General features: G+C 37.3%; 1 protein-coding gene across 2 annotated transcripts in view; it reads right to left on the bottom strand.

The window, feature by feature from the left end:
* Window positions 1–15,098, bottom strand: part of dhx38 (DEAH (Asp-Glu-Ala-His) box polypeptide 38) — a 114,672-nt gene extending 99,574 nt beyond the window's left edge. Inside the window, exons 1-8 of one of the 2 annotated variants that reach the window (XM_051932061.1) lie at window positions 14,964–15,098; window positions 14,370–14,471; window positions 11,491–11,838; window positions 10,712–10,899; window positions 8,709–8,846; window positions 2,116–2,275; window positions 1,850–1,968; window positions 929–1,005 (exon numbers count right to left, since the gene is read on the bottom strand). In XM_051932061.1, coding sequence (XP_051788021.1) covers window positions 929–1,005; window positions 1,850–1,968; window positions 2,116–2,275; window positions 8,709–8,846; window positions 10,712–10,899; window positions 11,491–11,816 — 1,008 coding nt within the window. In that variant the 5' untranslated portion in view covers window positions 11,817–11,838; window positions 14,370–14,471; window positions 14,964–15,098. The remainder of the gene's footprint in view (window positions 1–928; window positions 1,006–1,849; window positions 1,969–2,115; window positions 2,276–8,708; window positions 8,847–10,711; window positions 10,900–11,490; window positions 11,839–14,369; window positions 14,472–14,963) is intronic. The other variant, XM_051932062.1, reaches the window with a different exon arrangement.
* Between the last annotated feature and the right edge of the window lie 6,654 nt (window positions 15,099–21,752).

Consider the following 21,752-nt stretch of genomic DNA (forward strand, 5'->3'; position numbering starts at 1 on the left):
TAATATATATATATATAATATATTATATATATATATTTATATATATATATATATAATATATATATATATATATATATATATATATATATATATATATATATATATATATATATATATATATAATATATATATATATAAAAATATTATATATATATATACATATATATTATATATATATATATATATATATATATATATATGACAGCAACACTCATAACAATGACAACACAATTACATTGACAATCATGTTACGTTATTTTTAAAATGTTTCCTTTACTTTTTCATAACCTCTTTAACACACTACTTCTCCGCTGCGAAGCGCGGGTATTTTGCTAGTTTATTATATATATAAAGCTACAGACTAGCCTATCATGGCAACATTACACACAAAGCAGGAATCATCCCTGGATGGGTGCACATTCATGCACCGATAAAAAGTCACTAAACCAAAACAAACCAAGTCGCCATGTGGAAGAACAATTGAGCACGTTTAGGAAGAATGTTCAGACTCCACGGAAAATGTCTTGGCAGTTTTTTAAAGCCAACTAACAGTGTTTGAATAAAGGTATTTTTGGTTAAGTGTACTTTTTACAATAGATAATGGTGTAGTAAGGGAGATTATGTATGAGGTGGTTATCTGGCAACAAAGCAATATTTTGGGAGCCGTTTGCTCTAGTACCCAGGAAAACATTGCGAGTAACACCTGCTCTGGGTAATAAGAGGGTAAAGATTATATTGTTTTCTTTGTCTGGCTGTCATTTAAACAACATTGCAATGAAATGGGTCACCTCTGCGTGAACTTTGCATGTTTACTTTGTGTGAAGATTTTTCTGTGGAGAACTCAGCTTTCACCAACATCACAAAGATATGAGCGATGGGTTCTATAAACTGGCTTAATATGTGTAAGTGTAGGCCATACGTTACATACCCTCTGATCCTCTTCCCACTGCTCTTTTTCCTCTTCATTCTCAAAAGTGATTCCATCTTCGCCTACCTCCCTTCTCCCTTTAAACAACACAATAAACAGTCTTAAAAAGTGTCATCTATTTATCACTAAAAATATTTCTTAGTCATAATAAGAAAAAGAAACATTTAAGAACAAAAAAAAAAATAAAAAAATTTTCCTTAACCTACTCTACTATGTTAACTATTACAAGTGAATCTTGTGGCCAACACATGGCTTTTTCAGTATTTACAATGAATACATGATTACCAAATTATAAGCAAGATGTAACACAAATAAAATGTATTTTTCTCTACCTGAATTTGAACAACTAATCAATCAATTCACACATAATTACATTCATTTTGTATTAATTCCTGCATTTTTAGTTTGTTTCATTTAAGATGATAAACATTACTGGAGGAGGAGTGGAAACCAACACTTTATGTCATACAGCTGGGATTTTATGGGGTTAGCAACCAACCCCATCTCATAAACTGAAGGCACAGAGCTCAAAACTCAAAGTAGAAATGCACTTTTTTTAATTTAATGTGCCACCACAAATATAAAGGCATCCGAGTAATTTAATAACAATTTAAAAATATAATCAAATCTAACCAATGTAACTTCTTTGTAATTACAGTTTAGCTGCTGTGAATAATGCATTTGAGAACCTTGAATTTAAAAGCTTAAAATACAGGCCTTGGACTGAACTCAATATTCATAAAAGTCTTCCCCTGAAAGGTCCTAACATTATTAACTAGAGAAACTTTGTTGAGATTTGAGTATAATTAAAATACAAAAAATATAATTTGTGAAAAAATAATGATCACCAAGTAAATAGAGAAATGCATTACTTGTATAGCTCATAATTTACATATGGTATATGCCTAATATTGCAATTACCTTTACCACGGGAGAGTCGCGGAGTAGATCCTAAATGTCTTCTGTCATTGGCCCACTCATTATATTTGTAAGAAGGGGTTGGCAGAGGAGTATCATCAGGGTATCGACTCTTCACAGATCTTTAAAAAAAAAAAATAAAAACAGATGCTTTCATTCATATGCCTAGCCACTTATTACATTGGTTCATAAATTAATTGTGGCAAGATTACCTATTCAGTTTGTGTAAAATTTTAAAACTAACCCATAAAGATTTCCAAATTACTCACCTATCCCTGTCCTTTCTCTCACTCCCTCGACTTGAAGGTGTGAGCTGGCTCCTCTCAGATTCTCTACGGGATGGTGTTGGTGATTCCCACTGAGAACATCTAGAGCTTCCATACCCACTATCATCTTCATCCCAGCTGGAACGAGATGGCGTAGCAGAATCTATAAAACAAACAAAATAAAAAGGTGATCTTAAACAAAGTAAATGCAAACACACAAAAATAATGTAGAAACTCGTGTAGAAAGCAATTGAAAAAGTGACACAAATAACAGTTTCAGACAGAGTGATATACAAACCATCAGGCAAACTGGAATTTCATGATTTTTGTACATATTCCACTATAAAAGAAAATGGAGGATGAAAAGTATCAGTGAGCTCAGCATTAGTTATCATTAGTGTAAACAATGAATCATGAAAAGGTTTCTTCCTTTCATGATGTTACCCATTTGAGGTTTTACTCTAATATGTTTAAGGTCAGCTGGTTTGAAATCCCAGGACACATCAATCAGTGCTTCTGTGTCAAGACTGCAGATTCCTGGATCCTTTTCTCCTTAAATGTATTTATTAATAAAACCAAGTGACGTCTTCAGTTATGTTATTAAACTAAAATATTCATTATGCAGAAACAGAGAATGATTAAAACCTCACCTTTCATCTTCAAAGATAAGTTTGGTATTTTTCAAGTTGAAGTTATTTCTTCTTTTGCCATACAAAACTGTTTTTTTTAAATTTTCTACAAATTTTTAAGAATATTTTGCCCACCCTGGTGTTTTCTAATGGAAGCTATGGAGCACCACCAGAAAATAAAAGCCTAAAATCTTACTGAATAATTTTACTTTGAAGAGGCAAAAGTTTTGATACAAGAAAAAAAATGAATTCTGTGTTTCCGACACATTTGTGGCAACAAAGGGGATCTGGAAATAATTATTTTAGCGCATATTCCTGGTCTTTTCTTGAGGTAAAGATGTGTTTTCTATTTGCTTGTGTGACAACAGTGAATTTGTGGTAGGAGTTCTTGCATATATACAAATGTAAACCAACGTGATACTAAGCATGTGGCATGAAAAGTTTACTGAGAAGAAACCAAGTCCCTGGAGGTGAAAGGAAGGAAGGAAGCAGAGGAAAACAAGCACTGAGGGAGCACACAGCTGTTATTCTTTTAAAATGGCAGAATCTCTCTGTTTTTTTGTCTGAAAATGACATGTACAAGCTGCTTTAAAATGTCTGTGTAATCTCAAGACATGAATAAATGCTCATTAACTTTCTTGGTTTGAAAAAATAAATACATTTGGTTAAGTTTTTACCCTTTTATTTTCTGGTGGTGTCCATTCTGTCTTTGTTAAAACATCTGTACTGAACTTACGAAACACCCACCTGATTAAACTTCAATGAACTGGTGTTGCTATATTGGCTCAATAGTGTGTGTTGTGTGTGTGTTCGCACTGTGATAGACTGGTGCCCTTTCCGGGGACCTTTCTGTCTGCAGTTCAATGCTTGCTGCCATAGGTTCCACTGGACCGTGCCCTTGCCCTGGATATATATAGAGATACAACTTTATTTGTCCCCAGGGGGAAATATGGCTTTTTACAGAAGCTCTTAAAATAAATAAACACATAAATAGGTAGATAAGTAAGTAAATAAAATATACACACACACTTTGGTATGAACACACACCAAAATGAGTATAAAACAAGAACATGCAAAAGAAAGAAAAGTTTGGACTTAGCCGTTACAGTCTCAGTGAGAAATTATGCAGGTGTACTGCTGTTGGTATAAAAGAGCCCCAGTACTGTTTCTTGACATGCTTCTGCTGAATAGTTGTAATAATCTAATCAGTGTTAGTGTGTCAGAGAGAGGATGTGCAGCATTCTTCATAATGGCATTCAGTTTTACTTTAATTCTCTCCTTTGCTACCTCCAAAGGGTGCAGAGAGCATCATATAACCAAGCTTGTTGATTCATGGGCCCCTCTTGAAGCAATGTTATCAGCCCAGCACACCATAGCATGGAAAAATTGCACTGGCCATCACAGAATTGAAGAAGATGTGAAGGATGTCACGTCCCATATTAAAGGAACACTGTCTCCTAAGGAAAAGGAGCATGTTCTGTACTTTCTTTAATAGTTCCTCTGTCTTCTGAGACCAGTCCAACCCGTCATTAATGTGGACCCCCCCCTTTACACCCCTCCCCCTACATCCACTTCTTGAATAGTGACCGGACATAGAGGCTCTTTGGTGTGGCGAAAGTCAATAATCACTTCCTTGGTTTTGCCAATGTTAAAATGCAGATAATTCTCTTTGCAGAAGAGGGGTTAGTAAGATGGATGGAGGGAGGGAGGGAAGACTTGAAGTAAGGGCAGCATGAACCAATAAGCCGTACCAATTTTCTCCTGTTCAAGCACTGGATGTAGGCCTATAATGTCTGCTCAATTCTTGTCATTACATTGCATGCTATGCAGGCTCAATCTTTTCTGTTACTGAATCACACACATGCTTTATCAGTCCAACTGGAGCAGGCTGCATCTTCCTTATAGTGAAAAAGTATATGCGATCATAAGTGTTATTTTTTTCAGTTCTTATTGTCTAGCGATCTACATGTCAGAGAGCGAACAAGGTTACCACAGAGTAACGGGAACAGGGAAGTTGGTGAAAAGATAAGTCTCACAGCAAGTCTCCTTTTAAAATGGCTGAATCTCACAACAATGGTTTGGTGTTTGCATTTGCATCTTAAAATCTTGCATTGTAAAATGAAACAGATGCACTGTTTTTTGCAATATATGTATAATCTGAACACATGGATCAGCCTCATTGTAAACTACGAGAACAAAGTATTTTTTAAATTTATAAAATACAATTCACTTCAGAACACAGTTTTATGTGACAAATTAATATATACCATGATTCTGAAGAAATAACTGACTTGAGAAATTCAAAACTTATCCTTTAAAGAATAAATGGTAAGCATCATTATTAGAAGCCAGTGAGCGTTCATATTACAGTGATCCCTCGCTATATCGCGCTTCGCCTTTCGCGGCTTCACTCCATCGCGGATTTTATATGTAAGCATATTTAAATATATATCGCGGATTTTTTGCTGGTTCGCGGATTTCTGCGGACAATGGGTCTTTTAATTTCTGGTACATGCTTCATCAGTTGGTTTGCCCAGTTGACTTCATACAAGGGACGCTATTGGCAGATGGCTGAGAAGCTACCCAGCTTACTTTTCTCTGTCTCTTGCGCTGACTTTCTCTGATCCTGACGTAGGGGGATTGAGCAGGGGGGCTGTTCACACACCTAGACGATACGGACGCTCGTCTAAAAATGCTGAAGGTTATCTTCACGTTGCTATCTTTTGTGCAGCTGCTTCCTGAAACGACATGCTGCACGGTGCTTCGCATACTTAAAAGCTCGAAGGGCACATATTGATTTTTGACTGAAAAACAAACTCTGTCTCTCTCTATCTCTCTCTCCCTGCTCCTGACGGAGGGGGTGTGAGCTGCCGCCTTCAACAGCTTTGTGCCGCGGTGCTTCGCATACTTAAAAGCCAAACAGCCCTATTGATTTGTTTGCTAGAGATTGTTTTCTCTATCTATGTGACATTCTGTGCTCCTGACACGCACTCCTTTGAAGAGGAAGATATGTTTGCATTCTTTTAATTGTGAGACAGAACTGTCGTCTCTGTCTTGTCATGGAGCACAGTTTAAACTTTTGAAAAAGAGACAAATGTTTGTTTGCAGTGTTTGAATAACGTTCCTGTCTCTCTACAACCTCCTGTGTTTCTGCGCAAATCTGTGACCCAAGCATGACAATATAAAAATAACCATATAAACATATGGTTTCTACTTCGCGGATTTTCTTATTTCGCGGGTGGCTCTGGAACGCAACCCCCGCAATGGAGGAGGGATTACTGTATTCATTCAAAAAAATCAACCAGATTTCATAAAGTGACAGCAACTTTGGTTTTTTTTTTTTTTTTTTAAAAAAAGATAGGAATCTTGCACAGCTAAGGCAGAGAAAATAGCAACAGGATGCCTGGCTGCAGCGTTTAACAAAACCACGATCATGCATGACACCCAAGGCATCTACAGTCCAATAGCTGTTGTAAAGAGTTTTCACTGGTAGCACTTTGTCAACACTTATTTACAAACTCCATAATTACCATAACTAAAGAATCTATCAATCAACACTGTCAGAAAAATAATTATTTACACTGATTTCTAAATCTTAAAATATGTTCTTACTGATCAAATAATAATCTTGTCATTGAAACTTATAACTCACTACCATTTTTATTTAATCTTTTGGTTTTACAGTGGAACCTCGGTTCATGACCATAATTTGTTCCAAAACTCTGGTCGTAAACCGATTTGGTCGTGAACCGAAGCAATTTCCCCCATAGGATTGTATGTGAATACAATTAATCTGTTCCAGACCATATGAACTGTATGTATATATTTTTTTTTAAGTTTTTAAGCACAAATATAGTTAATTAAACCATAGAATGCACAGCGTAATAGTAAACTAAATGTAAAAACATTGAGCAACACTGAGAAAACCTTGAACAACAAAGAAAACTAACATTGCAAGAGTTCGCGCTATACTGTAGCCTTATGACCTGATCGCTGTAAACACTCTTTTTAAATGAGTTTTAAGCACAGGGGAAAAAGAGGAACATTTGAACAAATCCGAACTTTGTTTAAAAGCCCATCATAAGCAACCAAGAAAGTAACATTGCAGGAGTTCACGCTAATAGCCATACAACCTGATCGCTGTGTAAACTTTTTTTTAATGAGTTTTAAGCACAGGGAAAAAAATGAACATTTGCAAAATCAGAAATTTAATAAACAACCAAGAAAAGTAACATTGCAATAATTCACACTACGAACCGAAAAATGAACATTTGAAAAATCCGTAATACAAAAACTAACCATAAACCACCAAGAAAACTACTAACCTTGCATGAGTTGAGTTCTGGCATGAAGTGAGGAGGAACTGGGTGGAGAACAATCCGGTCTCGTCGCAGTTGAAGACTTGTTGCGGGATGTAGCCTTCATCCTCTACTAATTTTGTGAAATTTTTCATGAATTCTTTCGCAGCTTCAGCGTCGGAACTAGCAGCCTCTCCATGCCTTACCACACTATGAATGCCAATTCTCTTGCGAAACTTTTCAAACCATCATCTACTGGCTTTAAATTCCTCACTTTTGCCACTCGTAGAAGGATAGTTTTGCAGCAAATCACCATGAATCTTCCTGGCTTTCTCGCATAACATCGCCTCCCTTACGCTATCACCTGCAAGTTGCTTCTCGTTCAGCCACACTAGCAACAGTTTTTCCACCTCTTCCAGCACTTGAGGCCTCTGCCTGGTTAACGCTGTAACTCCTTTTGCAACATCAACTGCTTTAATAGATTCTTTCTACTGTAGAATAGTCGAAATTGTAGATTTTGACTTCTTGTACTCGGCGGCAAGATCAGTAACACGAACGGCACTCTCATACTGTTCAATAATTTCTTTCTTTACTTCGATTTCAATTTTCTGCATAACTTTCTTCCACCACTCTTAACTTGCTTAGAAGCCACGGTTAACTGCAAAAGCACACGAAATACTGTAGAGCACAAAGAGTTCACAGGTAAAGCACGCACGTCTGACTGAGAACAATGAACAGGGAGAGGCTGAACATGTGCTTAAATACAGTAATCGGCGCGTACGAACCGTAAGGGAAATGAAATAGAGCACAAAGAGTTCACAGCAAAAGCACGCACGCACATGCAAGGACGCACGTCTGACCGAGAACAATGCAACATGTGCGGAAATCATCGGCACGCACAAACCGAAAGGGAAACTGGCTTGTTCGTATACCGAGTGTGTGGTCATGAACCGAGGCAAAAGTTTGGCAAACTTTTTGGTCGTAAACTGATTTGTACGTGTACCGAGATGTTCGTGAACCGAGGTTCCACTGTATATTAATATTCAGTAAAAAATTTGTGCTCCTTCAGCATCAGTATTTTTTAAGTGTTTAAAGAATAAAATGTCACTATGTTACTACTTTAAATGTCCCAAAGTGATTTACACAAAATAGTTGCCAATTGAAATCAGCTCACCTAGAATACTTTACAAATCTTAAATCAACAGCAGCTAATACAGGTTTACAAACAAAAAACAATATATTTACATGATGTTCTATAAATAAAATAAATTAACCCCCACCCAAGAAATATTTCACCTTGTTTGAAAGTCTTCCTCTGCAATATTAAGATGTACAACGCAGAACAATTAATACACTGTTTCTGACATTTGAACTCTGACATTGTTCTTCATTGCTAGAACAGTAAGAGCTTAATTGTCTAACTGTTTAGCATGACATCAGTACACTTTGTGGCTTAAATGACATATCTGGATGCGACAATCTCTCTCCCAAGAATTCTAAATACTCAAAAGAACACACAAACAGCTTTATGATTTTCATCATTTTACTTCAAATCATTGTATTGATGTCTTTATATATCACTCCCAAAAAGCAGAGCAGCTAAATAAAAAGCTACTTTTTTATTAACTATATTTAAAAAAAAAAAATAACACAACCTATCAGGACTGACCTTTAGGTCGATGTCGAGGAGTATCTGGCTCATCTCTCCTTCCACCCTTGTTACTTCTCTCTGAATGATCCCGCTCACTCCGATCCCCTCGCTCTGAACGGCTATTGCTGCCGCTTCTGTAACTGCGATCCCAGTCACCTGTCCGGACAACACAAATGAGCAACTGTCACATCCAAACTTTATTACTTTAAAAAAAAAATTGTAAGCAATACAAAAACAGTAAACCTTTAACTGGAAGAAGAATGAAATTATAAAATAATCTGAAAAAGTGGAGTTTGGCAACTTAAGTCTATAATGGCTTTGTATCTGGCTTACATTTCTCCTATGAACCACTCTGTTGTTAAGATATTCAAGAATATTAATTTTTTATTACAGGAGCATTGAATAGAACAACAGTATAAGCTATACAATAATTTAGTTGATTATTTTTAAATGTACTGAGAAACAAGCCAAGTCCAGATGAATAGGAAGTAGTAATGGTGACATAAATATGTAGTGAATATCTCTTAGATGTATTAGGCACAGTCCACCAAGAGAAAAGTTGTTTTGTTTTTTTTTTCCTCGGGATTTTTTCAAGGTTTAAGAAACAGGAAGTATAACTGAAGATCAGTTTACAGACCATTTGGAACCCAGCCACAAGAGTCACACAAGCCAATCTGGTTTTAGTGCTGGTCCCAAGCTCAGGTAATTTGGGGAGGGTTGTGTCAGGTAGGCATCCAAAATAAAACCTTTGCCAAATCAAACATACAGATGAGAAACAGAATGTCCATACCAGATCAGTCAAGAGCAACAGGGAGAGTGGCTGAGAAATGAAGAAGACAGAGCAGGCAGGGTGGATTGGGTGGAGAAGAGTGATTTGTGATAGAAGAGTAACTGCAAGAGTGAAAGGGAAGGTCTATAAAATGGTACTGAGACCAGCCATGTTGTATGGTTTGGAAATGGTGGCACTGACGAAAAGGCAGGAGGCAGAGCTTGGAAGTAGCAGAGCTTGGAAGTGGAAGAGTTGCAGATACTACGATTTTCACTCGGAGTGACAAGGGTAGACAGGATTAGAAATGAGTATATTAGAGAGATGACACAGGTACGACAGTTTGGTGACCAAGTGAGGGAGGCTAGATTGACATGGTTTGGGAACATGCAGATGAGAGACATCTGGAAAACAATGTTGAGGATGGAACCACCAGGCAAGAGGAAAAGCGGAAGGCCAAAGGGTAGGTTTGTGGATGTGGTGAGGGAGGACATGAAGGCAGTCGGTATGGTAGAAGACAGGGATAGATGGAGACAGATGGTCTGCAATGGTGATCCCTAAATGGAAGCAGACGAAAGAAGAAGATGATGAAAGACCATTTGTGCTATCAATTAAATAAGATGAAGTTGTTTACTATAACACTTGACAGTGGCATGTTGTATGTTGGTTGGACATGCAACCACAAATTTCACTGTAGTTTATAAATGTCACAACAGTACTACTACTTTTTCTTCTACTACTACTTATAGCAGACTGAGAATGGGCAAGTTATTCATTTGCAAAAACCTATTAAGTTAAATTAATCTGGGCTTGGAAAATATCATATCCTAAACATAACACCGCCTTCAAAAGATATGCTGTCAGGCAGGTTCATTGTAGATGCTCCTGTGGCTCACTGGGATTATGTGGGGGTATGTGTACAAGTGTATCGCTTATTTCTGAAGTTTGGATGCCACGCTGTACTAATTGCTGCCAAGGCAGTGGGTGTCCTTGTGATCCTTTACTACATAAAGTGGTTCAGAAAACAAACAGGTGCAAAAAAAGCTAATATTCTATGAACAAAACCATTTACACACCATAAAGAAAGAAGAAAACCTACAGAAGAAGAAAGAAACATTAATTAAAAAGGGAAACCTGGTGCCAACAAAATTACCCATCTGGTATTGTAATTAAAAAATTTTATGTGAAGCTGAACAAATCAATAAGCATTTTTTCCCCAAAGAATGCGTCTTAGTTTTATGTATATGCACTTCACCTCGTTCACTTCTATGGCTCCGTTCACGTTCTCTGGTTTTCTCTCGCTCTCGTTTTTTATCTTCCTTGGATGAGGCATAAACTCCATGTTCTCTGCGATCTCGCTCCCTCTTCTGGTGTCTTTGTCTAAATTCCTCACTAACGCCACCAGGATTTGAGGGGGTCTCTGAACCTGTAACTCTATACTTTCTAAAACATAAAGATTAATTTCATTAGAATAATCCAGTAAAAATCTGCTACTAAAATCTAAAATTATTTGTTTAGAAATTAATAGAACTGGAATTACCATTCTGTAGATTACTAATGCAAGGCAAAGCGAGTAAATTTCTAAAACCACATCCACTGTTAAAGGTTATGCAATGCTTTTGTTATAAAACAAAAAACATAAGTAGCTTTTTACAACTTTTTCTACCAACAGAATAAAAGGCATCTGTCACAACAGTATACTTTTAAAACTAAAATGCCAAAACCAATTTACCCAGACTGAAACAGCACTGTCATGTTTTGAATGCAAGAAAAGGACTATAAAATTATGAATTCTGGTAAACTACTGCTTACACCAAAACAGAGCACAATAAATGAATGTGTAAGATGAATCCCATCCACCTAATTATTATTTTAAAGCCAAAGACACAAACTAGCAACTCCTAAAAGGCTGTATAAAAGTAGGCATGATTTAATATATACATAAGCTGTCCAATATAATCGTTTTACATATTAAAACCAGCTACACTTTTAAACTAAGCTAATACAGTGCAATAATTTAATTATAGAGATTACCTTTCCCTTCTGTTGTCTACCACATCCTTGTTGTCATTTTCTTCATCTGAGCTAGAGTCTTCTTGGCCTTCTTCCCAATCACGGTATGAGGACACCTTGGATTTCTTTTTCCACTTCTCCTCCAATTCCTCCTGTTTATTTTTCTCCTCTCTGTCTTTGCGTTTCTGTGCAGCCAGCAAATCAAGACCAAGCAGAGAGGTTCGGGGAGTTGGGGCTCGAAATATATGCTGCTCAGCTGCAGCACTCTTTTTGCGCACAATCAAACCCCCTACTTGTTCATTTGGGTCACTGCCTTCCAGCCGATGCAAACAGGCATCCACTTCCATTCCCAAAAATGTGTGCTGAGTCCTTATAAGAAATAAACAGGTATGTCAAATGACTCAAGAAGATTACTTTTCACAAAAAAGTTAAACAATTAAATTGGAGATCTGGGTCATCACGTATTAAACTTTGCTTAGGTTCCTTAGTAAAATTTTGCTTATGCTTAATAGGTAAAAAAAAAGGTGCACCCACACTAAAAAAATTGGATTTATTAAATCGATATGCCATGTGCCAGGCCAAGTTTCTTTATGAATCAACTTAAAACTATGCATGCATGCACACCCTATTTGACACTCCCGTCACGACCTGTATATAACCATATACAGCATACAAATTTGCCTATTTTTCTAAGTCAGAAATGGAAACTAAAGTGTTCATGAACTTGAAGTGTTACTGATTGAAGTAGACAATTGCGAAAACATTCTTTTTGCTGGCCATGCTGTGAAAGTCACAGATAAAAGAAAAAAATAAAAATAAAAACAAAAGTGGGAGCAGCGGAGTGGAGAGAGTAATGGCAACATGCCATAATGCAATGCCCAGGCCACCTTCAGTACACAGCATGAATAGAAGCAGGCTGCATGTAGTAATTGTCAATGTTGCAATACAGACTCTTTACATTCAACGTACAAAATTAAAATGTCTTCAAATTGCAATTGTGTTGATGTCCAGAGGCCATCCATATTTCTGTGCTATCACAAATGTGGCAAACCTTTGTGGGACTGTACAGTTGTGTGCTGCCCAATGAGCCCAAACATGAATGAACCAATGGTCCGTTCTATCACTGATTGTGTGCCGGAGTGCCTTCCATTAAACTGTATCTTAACTCTTTTGGTGTACCAATTATCGCCTGAACGATAGATTATACAAATTGTTTGTAAACTTAAATGCAGTCCAATCAAATAGGCTTACTTGCCAAGAAGCCAACTATCACATGGGTTATGACTCTGAAGTCCGCATTCCATACTACTATTTGAAATAATAAAGGAATTGTGTATTGAGCTGCACTACATTGGTTGTCAGGCAAATTTGAGAGTCACATATTAGTTGTATATTAATTGAATGAAAATGCTTTCTGTTTTCAAAGGCAATTCATTCTGTGATGGAGCCTTTATCAAAGCAGTAAATTGAGCAGATTACATTAGGAATATGAATTGCCTTTTAATCTCAGTTTACTCACCCCAACAATAAGAATATTGCATGCATCTGGGTAACATCTTAAGTATACTGTCCGTACAGACATATACTCACACAGCTGGGGGTGAGTACGAGATTCCTTACTGGTCAGCCAGTTTGTGTTGAAAAGTGGCCGTCGCCAAATACCCTATGGCTGTTAAACTCCTCTGCATTTACAACAAGCATGATTCAGATTAGGAATTCTATGTAAATAACACTAAGGAGGTAAAAACCTGTAACAGAGCAGGGGTCACATGATTTGCGCATGATGGTCTCCATAATCAAGGTTCAAATTCAGCACACAAACCCAACAGAACAGCTCCAGGAAGTCTAAATCTGGTTTTATGCAAGGCATCACTAGGAGTTAAAAAGTCATTCTGATTCCTGGCAAACCTGCTATAGCCAGTCATTGGTGATATCTTCCAAAAGAGCTAAAGCTGTCATTGCCAGTTATGATGTACAATACACAGCACAACCTTCTTTTTTAGTAAACAGTATCAAGGATATGAATTCAATGTTACTGCTAACTTTGAAGAAACCTGTACTGAGTGAAATTAACTATTATAATTGGTTCAAGAACATTGGATCGTGACTGATGGGTCATTAAAATCAGCAAGGAAATGGGATTTACTGTTCACTTCATTGTCCTTACGAGTGGAGCTGTTACAATACTAACACCATATGGATGGTCAAAAGTCATTTTTTGAGGTGGGTCAGATAACCCTCCCCAACCCTAATCTTATCCGTAGTGTGGCCAGGTGTAATCACTGACGTATAATATATCCATCCATCCATTTTCCAACCTGCTGAATCCGAACACAGGGTCACGGGGTCTGCTGGAGCCAATCCCTGCCAACACAGGGCACAAGGCAGGAGCCAATCCCGGGCAGGGCGCCAAAAGGACACACACAATTTAGAATCGCCAGTCCACCTAACCTGCATGTCTTTGGACTGTTGGAGGAAACCGGTGCACCCCACGCAGACACGGGGAGAACGTGCAAACTCCACGCAGGGAGGACCCGGGAAGCAAACCCGAGTCTCCTTACTGCAAGGCAGCAGCGCTACCACTGTGCCACCGTTTCGAATAATATAATGCGACAAAAAAATCAATGGAGTGGAGCTCTGGAGGTCCGCAGCTAACGTCTATTTTGGGAATTTTCACGCCAAGATCGTGTTTTATAAATCCCGACTTTGGCGTAAGAAAATAGCTTACGCACGTTTCCTAGCTTAAGCAAGTTTTACACATGAGGTCCCAGGTTGGAAATAAAGACAACTTTGAACGTATACAAATCTTAATGACGAACTACCAAACCAAAAGGTCAGTTTGGAATCAAATGTCATTTTTCATACATTTATAACTAAAAAAAAATCAAAATGTAGCATACCTGAAACTGTTTAAATGGAAAATATTGAAACGATGCCAACTATAATCAGTCCTGGTTCAAACATAATGGTTATTCTTGGCTGATTATTGCTCCACAAAGAATCTATGATTAATGCAAAAAGAATACACATTATTAGCATTTTAATCAACAACTGAAAAGTCTATAGATAAACAGAAAACCTGAAGAAAAGGAATATTGATTTATGATTTAAAAAAACGAATTAACAAATCAAAGTGCTAGCTGATGCACGTTGAGCAAACAAAACATTACTGACATGTGAATAGTTCGGTCAGTTCTATATAAATACAGAAAGACAGCCAACTACATTAATTAGTTACTGATTGACAACTGATATGCTACGACATGAACACAAAGATCTAGATACAAACTACACTTTCAAACCTTCAGTTATGATTTGATTATGTTATATTTCAAAATGAAACGAAAGCGATCATATTTATCATCACAGAAAACAGAAAGACTAGCTTCTTAGGTAGCCTCGTAAAAACAGAAAAACATGTCCTAAAGTTAATGTTTTAATTCAAACTGCGCAATTACATGAACGAAAACTGTCACAAATACAACCTTACGTACCACAAATGTATTGTAGCAAGCCGCCATTTCAATCCCACAATTCCTAAAACTAAATCTTGAACGCGTAACTTTATTCGAGTTGTATTCCAGCAGCGTATTGGACTTCAGATGTCAATGGGGGTGTCACATCATATTACGTAACTCGGACGTATCCCGGACGTGACGAGACTGCACTGACGCGTTATCATTATGGTTTAAGGAAGTACTGCGGTAAAGAAGACAATTAAAAAGTATAGGTTTTTAGAGGACAGAGTGCATTTAGCATAAGATAAAATTCTTAGACCAACTTAATGTACGTGAGAACCGCGAGGGACAATACCAAACTGGACGGACAGTGCAATAATCGCGGTTTGGCACTGGCCTCTTTGGAATAACCATTGAAATAAACGTCTTTGGGATGTGCTTGAGGGTTAAACTACGGGCACAAGTGCCATGGGGCAGCAACGCAAACTGCTGTGGCACCGAGTCACCAGAACATAAATATGGCATGAAATACTGTTATCAGAATCACATTTATTGGCCAAGCATGGTAGCATACAAGGATTTTGACTTTCCAGGTTTAGTTACATGCCAGGCATACAGCCGATATGTAGACATTTGATATAAATACATAACAAAAGAATGTAAAAGTTCATACAAAGTGCTAGGCAGTACAATAAATGCAGAAATTAACGTCTGAATTAGTGTAATCCTCCCAAATTCGGGGTGTTCATAAGGAGTGTAATGATTTATTTCATGATAGATAACAATAGTTACATGAAATATTCAAAATATCAACATGTATGTTTCAATTAAAATGTGTGAAGTGTAAATATTCTCGATTGTTGTAGAAGTTTGTCTTTTTTCACTCTTTGATAGAAGTCAGTAGAGGGCTACATCCCCAGTAACGGATCAAAAAAATCTTATTTGTAAGCACTGACCTTGAAATAGCCCAAACCAATACTTTACATGCTTATGTTTGAAAGTTGTCATTTTTAACCTTCTGGGAGTGTCTTTTAAGAGGGCTAGGTACTGGTAAAGAATCAAATATTTAAAATATATTTGTGATCTGCAACCCTACAATAGCATATACTGTAACAACAATTTTTGGGAAAAGGCTGGACTTTGACCCCTCATATCCCATTGGGGTGAACCCCTGGAGTCAGTTCATGTGGCATGCACAACTTCAAGTCCTTCTGATCTGCACAAAATAGTCCAAAAATGGCCTAATTTTTTTTTCTTGTTTCTAGAGTTCCAAATATAGGGGGGAACCTCAAGAAAGCTTGAAGGTTTACATAACTAGACATCAAAATGGTATATATCGTGTGTGTGTGTGGGGTTAGGGGGGGAGTGTTTCACACATCGATAAGTAAGGAACTGCGAGGGACACTGATTTCAAAGTGTGTAAGTAATCCTTATGAACAGAATACTGAACTAACCATTAGCTATATGTAAGAATATTGGTATTTTCTTGGCCAGTGTAAGGAAGGACAGCAGAATTAACCATTTGTAAGCGTGATCTTGATTTTTGTAGTTTAGTCTATAACACCTGGCAGATGGGAGAGGTTTGAAGAGTTGTGTCCTGGATGTGAGGGGTCAGTGATGATTTTCCCTGCCCATTTCATGACTCTGAGAGAGTACAGGACCTGTAAGGTGGGAAGACTGGTGCCAGTGATCAGAAGACCTTCATTGTAGCCTGTTCTTGCTATATTTAGTTACTGATCCAAACCACACTGTGTGGATGAGCTTAGGACAAACTTGATGATTTCTGTGTAGAACTGAATCAGCAGCTCCTGTCACAGGAAGTACATCCACTGCTGCATCTTTTTTAATGAAGGAATCTATGTTGGTCTTCCATGTCAAGTTCTGGGTGATTATAGATCCCACAAAGTCTTCCACAACTGACCCATTATTGTTAAGTACAGAGAAAGGATGTAATATTGAGGGGGAAATTGGTAATCAATTGATAGTTGGAGGTAGAGACAGAAAGCTGGGTGAGTTTATTGTGAATTTCCCCTTGGGGATTAATAAAGTATCTATCTATCTATCTATCTATCTATCTATCTATCTATCTATCTATCTATCTATCTTTAGAGTGGAGGAGTTCTGTGGGATTGTGTTAAACATTGCGCTTAAGTCCACAAGCAGATTCCTTGCATAGGTCCCTGGGTTGTCCAGATGTTGCAGGATGTAGTGCAGACCCATATTGACTGCATCATTCACTGAACTGTTTGCTTGGTTGGTTAACTGAAGTGGGACCAATAGGAGAACTGTGATGCCTTTCTGGAGAGCCAACACCAGTCTCTCAAAGGTTTTCATGACTGCAGATGTCAAAGCAGCAGGCCAGTAGTCATTCAGTCCTGTTTTTCAGGATTTTTATTGCTACAGAAGTTAAAGAAGAAAGGGTTTGAGCGAGTATAATGGGTAAAAATTCAAAACAGAAAGTTTTGCAGGCCAGCCTTAATCCTTTTGGAATGCTGCCTTACAAATCTTGTACTGTGTGTAATGTGTTATTCTACCATTGATGTGGGGAAAAGCTTGTAGTTCTTTGAGGGATAAAAGAAGTGAAAATACACCCTGTGTTCCAGAACTTCTCATCAATATTCAATAATGTTTACATCTGATGATTGCAGAGACCATTGAAGATATTTGAATTAAGCGCGGAAGAGGATGACATCATGAAGGATAGTGTTTATAACATAAGTCTGTGTCCTGGGGGTCTGTTCCAGAAACAAAGTTCAGTGGGGAATCCAGCCAAAGCAAATCACAATTCACAGAAAAAGGGCTGGTACCGTTAAAGTATTTTGCGATCCATGAGGCTAAAGAAAAGGATAATTCACTAATCCTGCTTTTTGGAACTGGCTCAGACATTGCTTGTTCCATTAAGAAAGATTTGACAAAATCTATCCTAGTTAATAGGGCAATCGATGCCGTATAAGTCCCCTGCAAAAGAGCAAGTTTAGCATGTAGGATTGACATTTTGAGGTTAGAATGATTCATGAACAGAGAATCTAATAATAGGGCAAAATTTTGAAAATGCTGTATAAAAAATGCTGATTCCCGATTCCTAGGGCGACCCTACAAAGACCTAAGGCAGAAGGTGGCATGGCTCTACTTAACTTTCAATTATATTACTGCACGACAAATATACAGTCTATAAAAACATGGACATTGATGCAAACAGATGAACATACACAGGCTTGGTCCACAATAGAAATAAAATCCTGCAGTACTTCTTTATATTCCTTGCTTTGTACCCCAATAAATGTAAGTTATCACCAATATACTAACAACCCAATTGTGCTTCACTCACTCAGAATATGGAATCAATGTAGGAAGTACTTCAAGATAGAGAAGCTTTTATCTGTGGTACCTATGCATGAAAACCACCTTCTTCCACCCCCTCAAACATATGCAGTTGTTAATGTTTGGAAAACATTTGGGATTAAATCACTTAGAGATTTGTACATAGATAACATCTTCGCATCCTACGAAAAATTACACTTGAAATTTAACTTTCCAGCAACACATTTCTTTCACTACCTTCAAATTAGAAACTTTGCTAAACAAAACTTGCCCAATTTTCCTCACCTCCCACCCACTTCTATTCCAGAAAAAATATTGATCAGTTTTAAGGACTCAACAGCATTTTTGTAGTATATAAAAACAATTTAAAGTTCCACCCTTTCAAAGATCCCAGAGTACAATGGGAAAAGGATCTCTCACTCAACATTTCAGAAAAGGAGTGGAAGGCAGCCATGTACAGAATTCACTCGAGCACCATATGTGCAAAGCATACAATTATTCAACTTAAAATCATCTGTCAAGCATATCTGTCTTGTTAACAATAGTTCAAAATGTTTCCAGGGCAAGATCCAGCCTGCGAACGTTGCAATCAAGTTCCAGCCTCATTGAGCCACAAGTTCTGGGCATGTACCAAATTAACATAATTTTGGACCAAAATTTTTAAATGCCTTTCAGAAAGCCTTGGTGTCACAATCACTCCTAATTCATTAATGTCTGTGTTTGGTGTACTTCCAGATGGGATTAAAGTGGAGAAGGAAAAAACAAACTGTAATTGCCTTTACTTCACTATTAGCACATAGACTTATCTTGCTCAATTCCTCTTTTAAGTCAGTTGGTAACTGATGTTATATACTGTATGCTATTTGAAATTAGAAAAAAATCAAATTCTCACTTAGAGGATCTGTGCAAAACTTTTTAAAAACCTGGCAGGACCTAATCAATAATATTTTAGAATAAGCATTTAAATTGAGGAATCTAGATCCACTTCCCTTTTTTATTTTATTATCATTCCTATTAAAGTTTTACTCTGTTGGCCTAGCTCTCTTTCTCATGGGTGGGAGTTGATTTGACTTGAACTTAGTTCTGTAAAATTTGACTTGCTTGTATGGTATTTTATTTGCTTTTAATAAAATAAATAAAATGTAAAAAAAAAAAAAAAAAAAGCCTGATCCCAGCTGCACTATTTACAGTATGAAGGAAACAAATGTTTCAAGTATTGTACCTCTCCCTGAATGAACAACGGACACAGAAGCACACCTCCTTCACCAAATAGTGCCCAGAGAAAGGGTAATCAGGCCATAATCAGACATTCTGGCACACCCAGAGAAGTGTCTGCATGAGTATTACCTTTCTCTTTCTCCTTCTGCATCTTCTTATAGATTTAACATTTTTAACTGCACCTTCCCTTGGCCCGATAGCCCTCACTTACTTCCTACAAGGGTTACCAAGGTCACCTACAAGGCACACCCTAGTATTTTCTGAAGCTGATTGGACTGATTGCATCATGGATGGTTTGGGCTAAAGTCATACAGCCGGATGTTCTTCCTGACACTAATCCTTTTGATTTATCTGGGCTTTGGACTGATACCAAATTGGGCTGTTTTGCCCGCCTGGTGGCTAGATTTACCGTTTTACATTCTAGGCTTTAATATACTTGAGCAGTCGTTTAAAATATAATCTATCCAGTTTAACACATTGTGGCTTTGAGCTGCCATCTATGCAAACCATATACATTTCCCCTTGTTTTTCCAAATAAGAACTCTATCATAATAAACTCCATCATTGTGAAACTCACAATGTTGGCACTGGGTCACAGAGGTGCTTAATCAATTCTCCAGTAATTTTACTGCTGTATTTTTATGGTTTTTAACTATCCTGTGTTCATCTAATGCGGTTACTGAGCTTTGACTTCATTTTGCTAATGCAGTTTGTAATTACTTTTGAGACTGTTCCTCTGAATATACAATACAGTTTTTATGACCAATGTACCTACAAATCAGGCACTGGCTATTTGGAACTCTGTTGCCTTATGTTCAAATCAGGCACTGGCTATTTGGAACTCTGTTGCCTTATGTTGCTTTAAAAACTCTCAAACTAGCATAATTGTCACACCTGTTTTTAGCTAGCACATACGTACTTCTAAAAAATAGCAGTCAGCCTAAAATGACTTGCTTTTGCAGCTGCATTTGTAATTGTGATTTGATTAAATACAAATTAAATTCCCTTCTCTTGTTTACGCTGTTTTTTTTTCCATCCTGGTATGTTTTCAGCTTTTGATGTGCTTTACTTATAAATGATACTATATAATTGCAATTTGCTTTCATTTTATCCACAACTATTCTTTTGCAGAAACCTTGATTTTTTTCATTGCTTTCTTCCTCCAACTTACCCATATAATCTTCAACATATTTTAAACAGTTTCATAATTTGCATTTTTATAGTTCAAGAATCAATAGTATAGCAATGATATCATGCATCAGTATTTGCAGTTTCATTTTGATCCTTACTTTTGTATAACATAGTCAGTTTTACAAAAGGTGCCCAATTCTCTTTATTTCCTTATTGCAATCATTACCTCCATATTTCTACTCCCTTTCTAGACAGAAGTGTGAATTGCTATTACCCCCCATACCATTGGTCATGTCTTTTGTTATGTCCAAAGTCTTTGAGATCCTAATGCACCCTTGTCAGTTGTATTTGCAAATGATCATCTTCTACATTAAAAAAAAGGCAAATTACAGATCTTTACTGTGCATTCCTCGTACCACCTCCCTCCTCAACCGACACATGGTTCACAGCAAATCTTCCCATACTACCTGCTGAAAAGCATCATACTCAAGGGCTTCCTTTTTACTTTACCTCCCCAAAAAGTCCAAGTCTGTAAAGTGTCAAATTGATTGATGGGACAGTTTCTCTCATTTTAGCAAATCATCTCTGTAACTCGGTCAGTCATGATTGGAACTGGGCTGTTGGTCATGTCCTATGCAACTGCTCCTCTTCTACATTTGCTCAGTTTTGTACGACTGCCTGATCTTGGTAGGGTCTGGAATGTTACTTACAGTATTTTTCTTTTTGTTACACTGGAATTTACAATGCTCCAAATGGGCCCAAGCTTTTTCAATCTTTCCACAACCCTCTCCAGCTTTTTTCCGCTAAGAGGATACACTGATCTGAGCCAGTTTTAGTTGCGAGACCTCACCAAGTGAGGGATATCTATTGTGTAACCATACAGTTAATCACAGATGTATTCAAAATTAACACCGGTGTACCTTGTTATTGGACATAGTGTGGTCTCTCAAGTTAAACATCTTAGTAACATAGATGACCAGCAGGAGTACCAGCTGAAGAGAACTTACTATTTTCAACTATTTATTAAACTGTGCTGAAGGAGAGAGAGGGGAAAATAAAAAGATTTGTTAAAACTTCTGAAAAATACTTGACATCCCTACAATCACTATGGACATTTTAAGTGACATATTGGCAACACGTACCAACTCAACTTTA

The sequence above is a fragment of the Erpetoichthys calabaricus genome, chromosome 9, assembly GCF_900747795.2.
Source record: "Erpetoichthys calabaricus chromosome 9, fErpCal1.3, whole genome shotgun sequence".
NCBI lineage: Eukaryota > Metazoa > Chordata > Cladistia > Polypteriformes > Polypteridae > Erpetoichthys > Erpetoichthys calabaricus.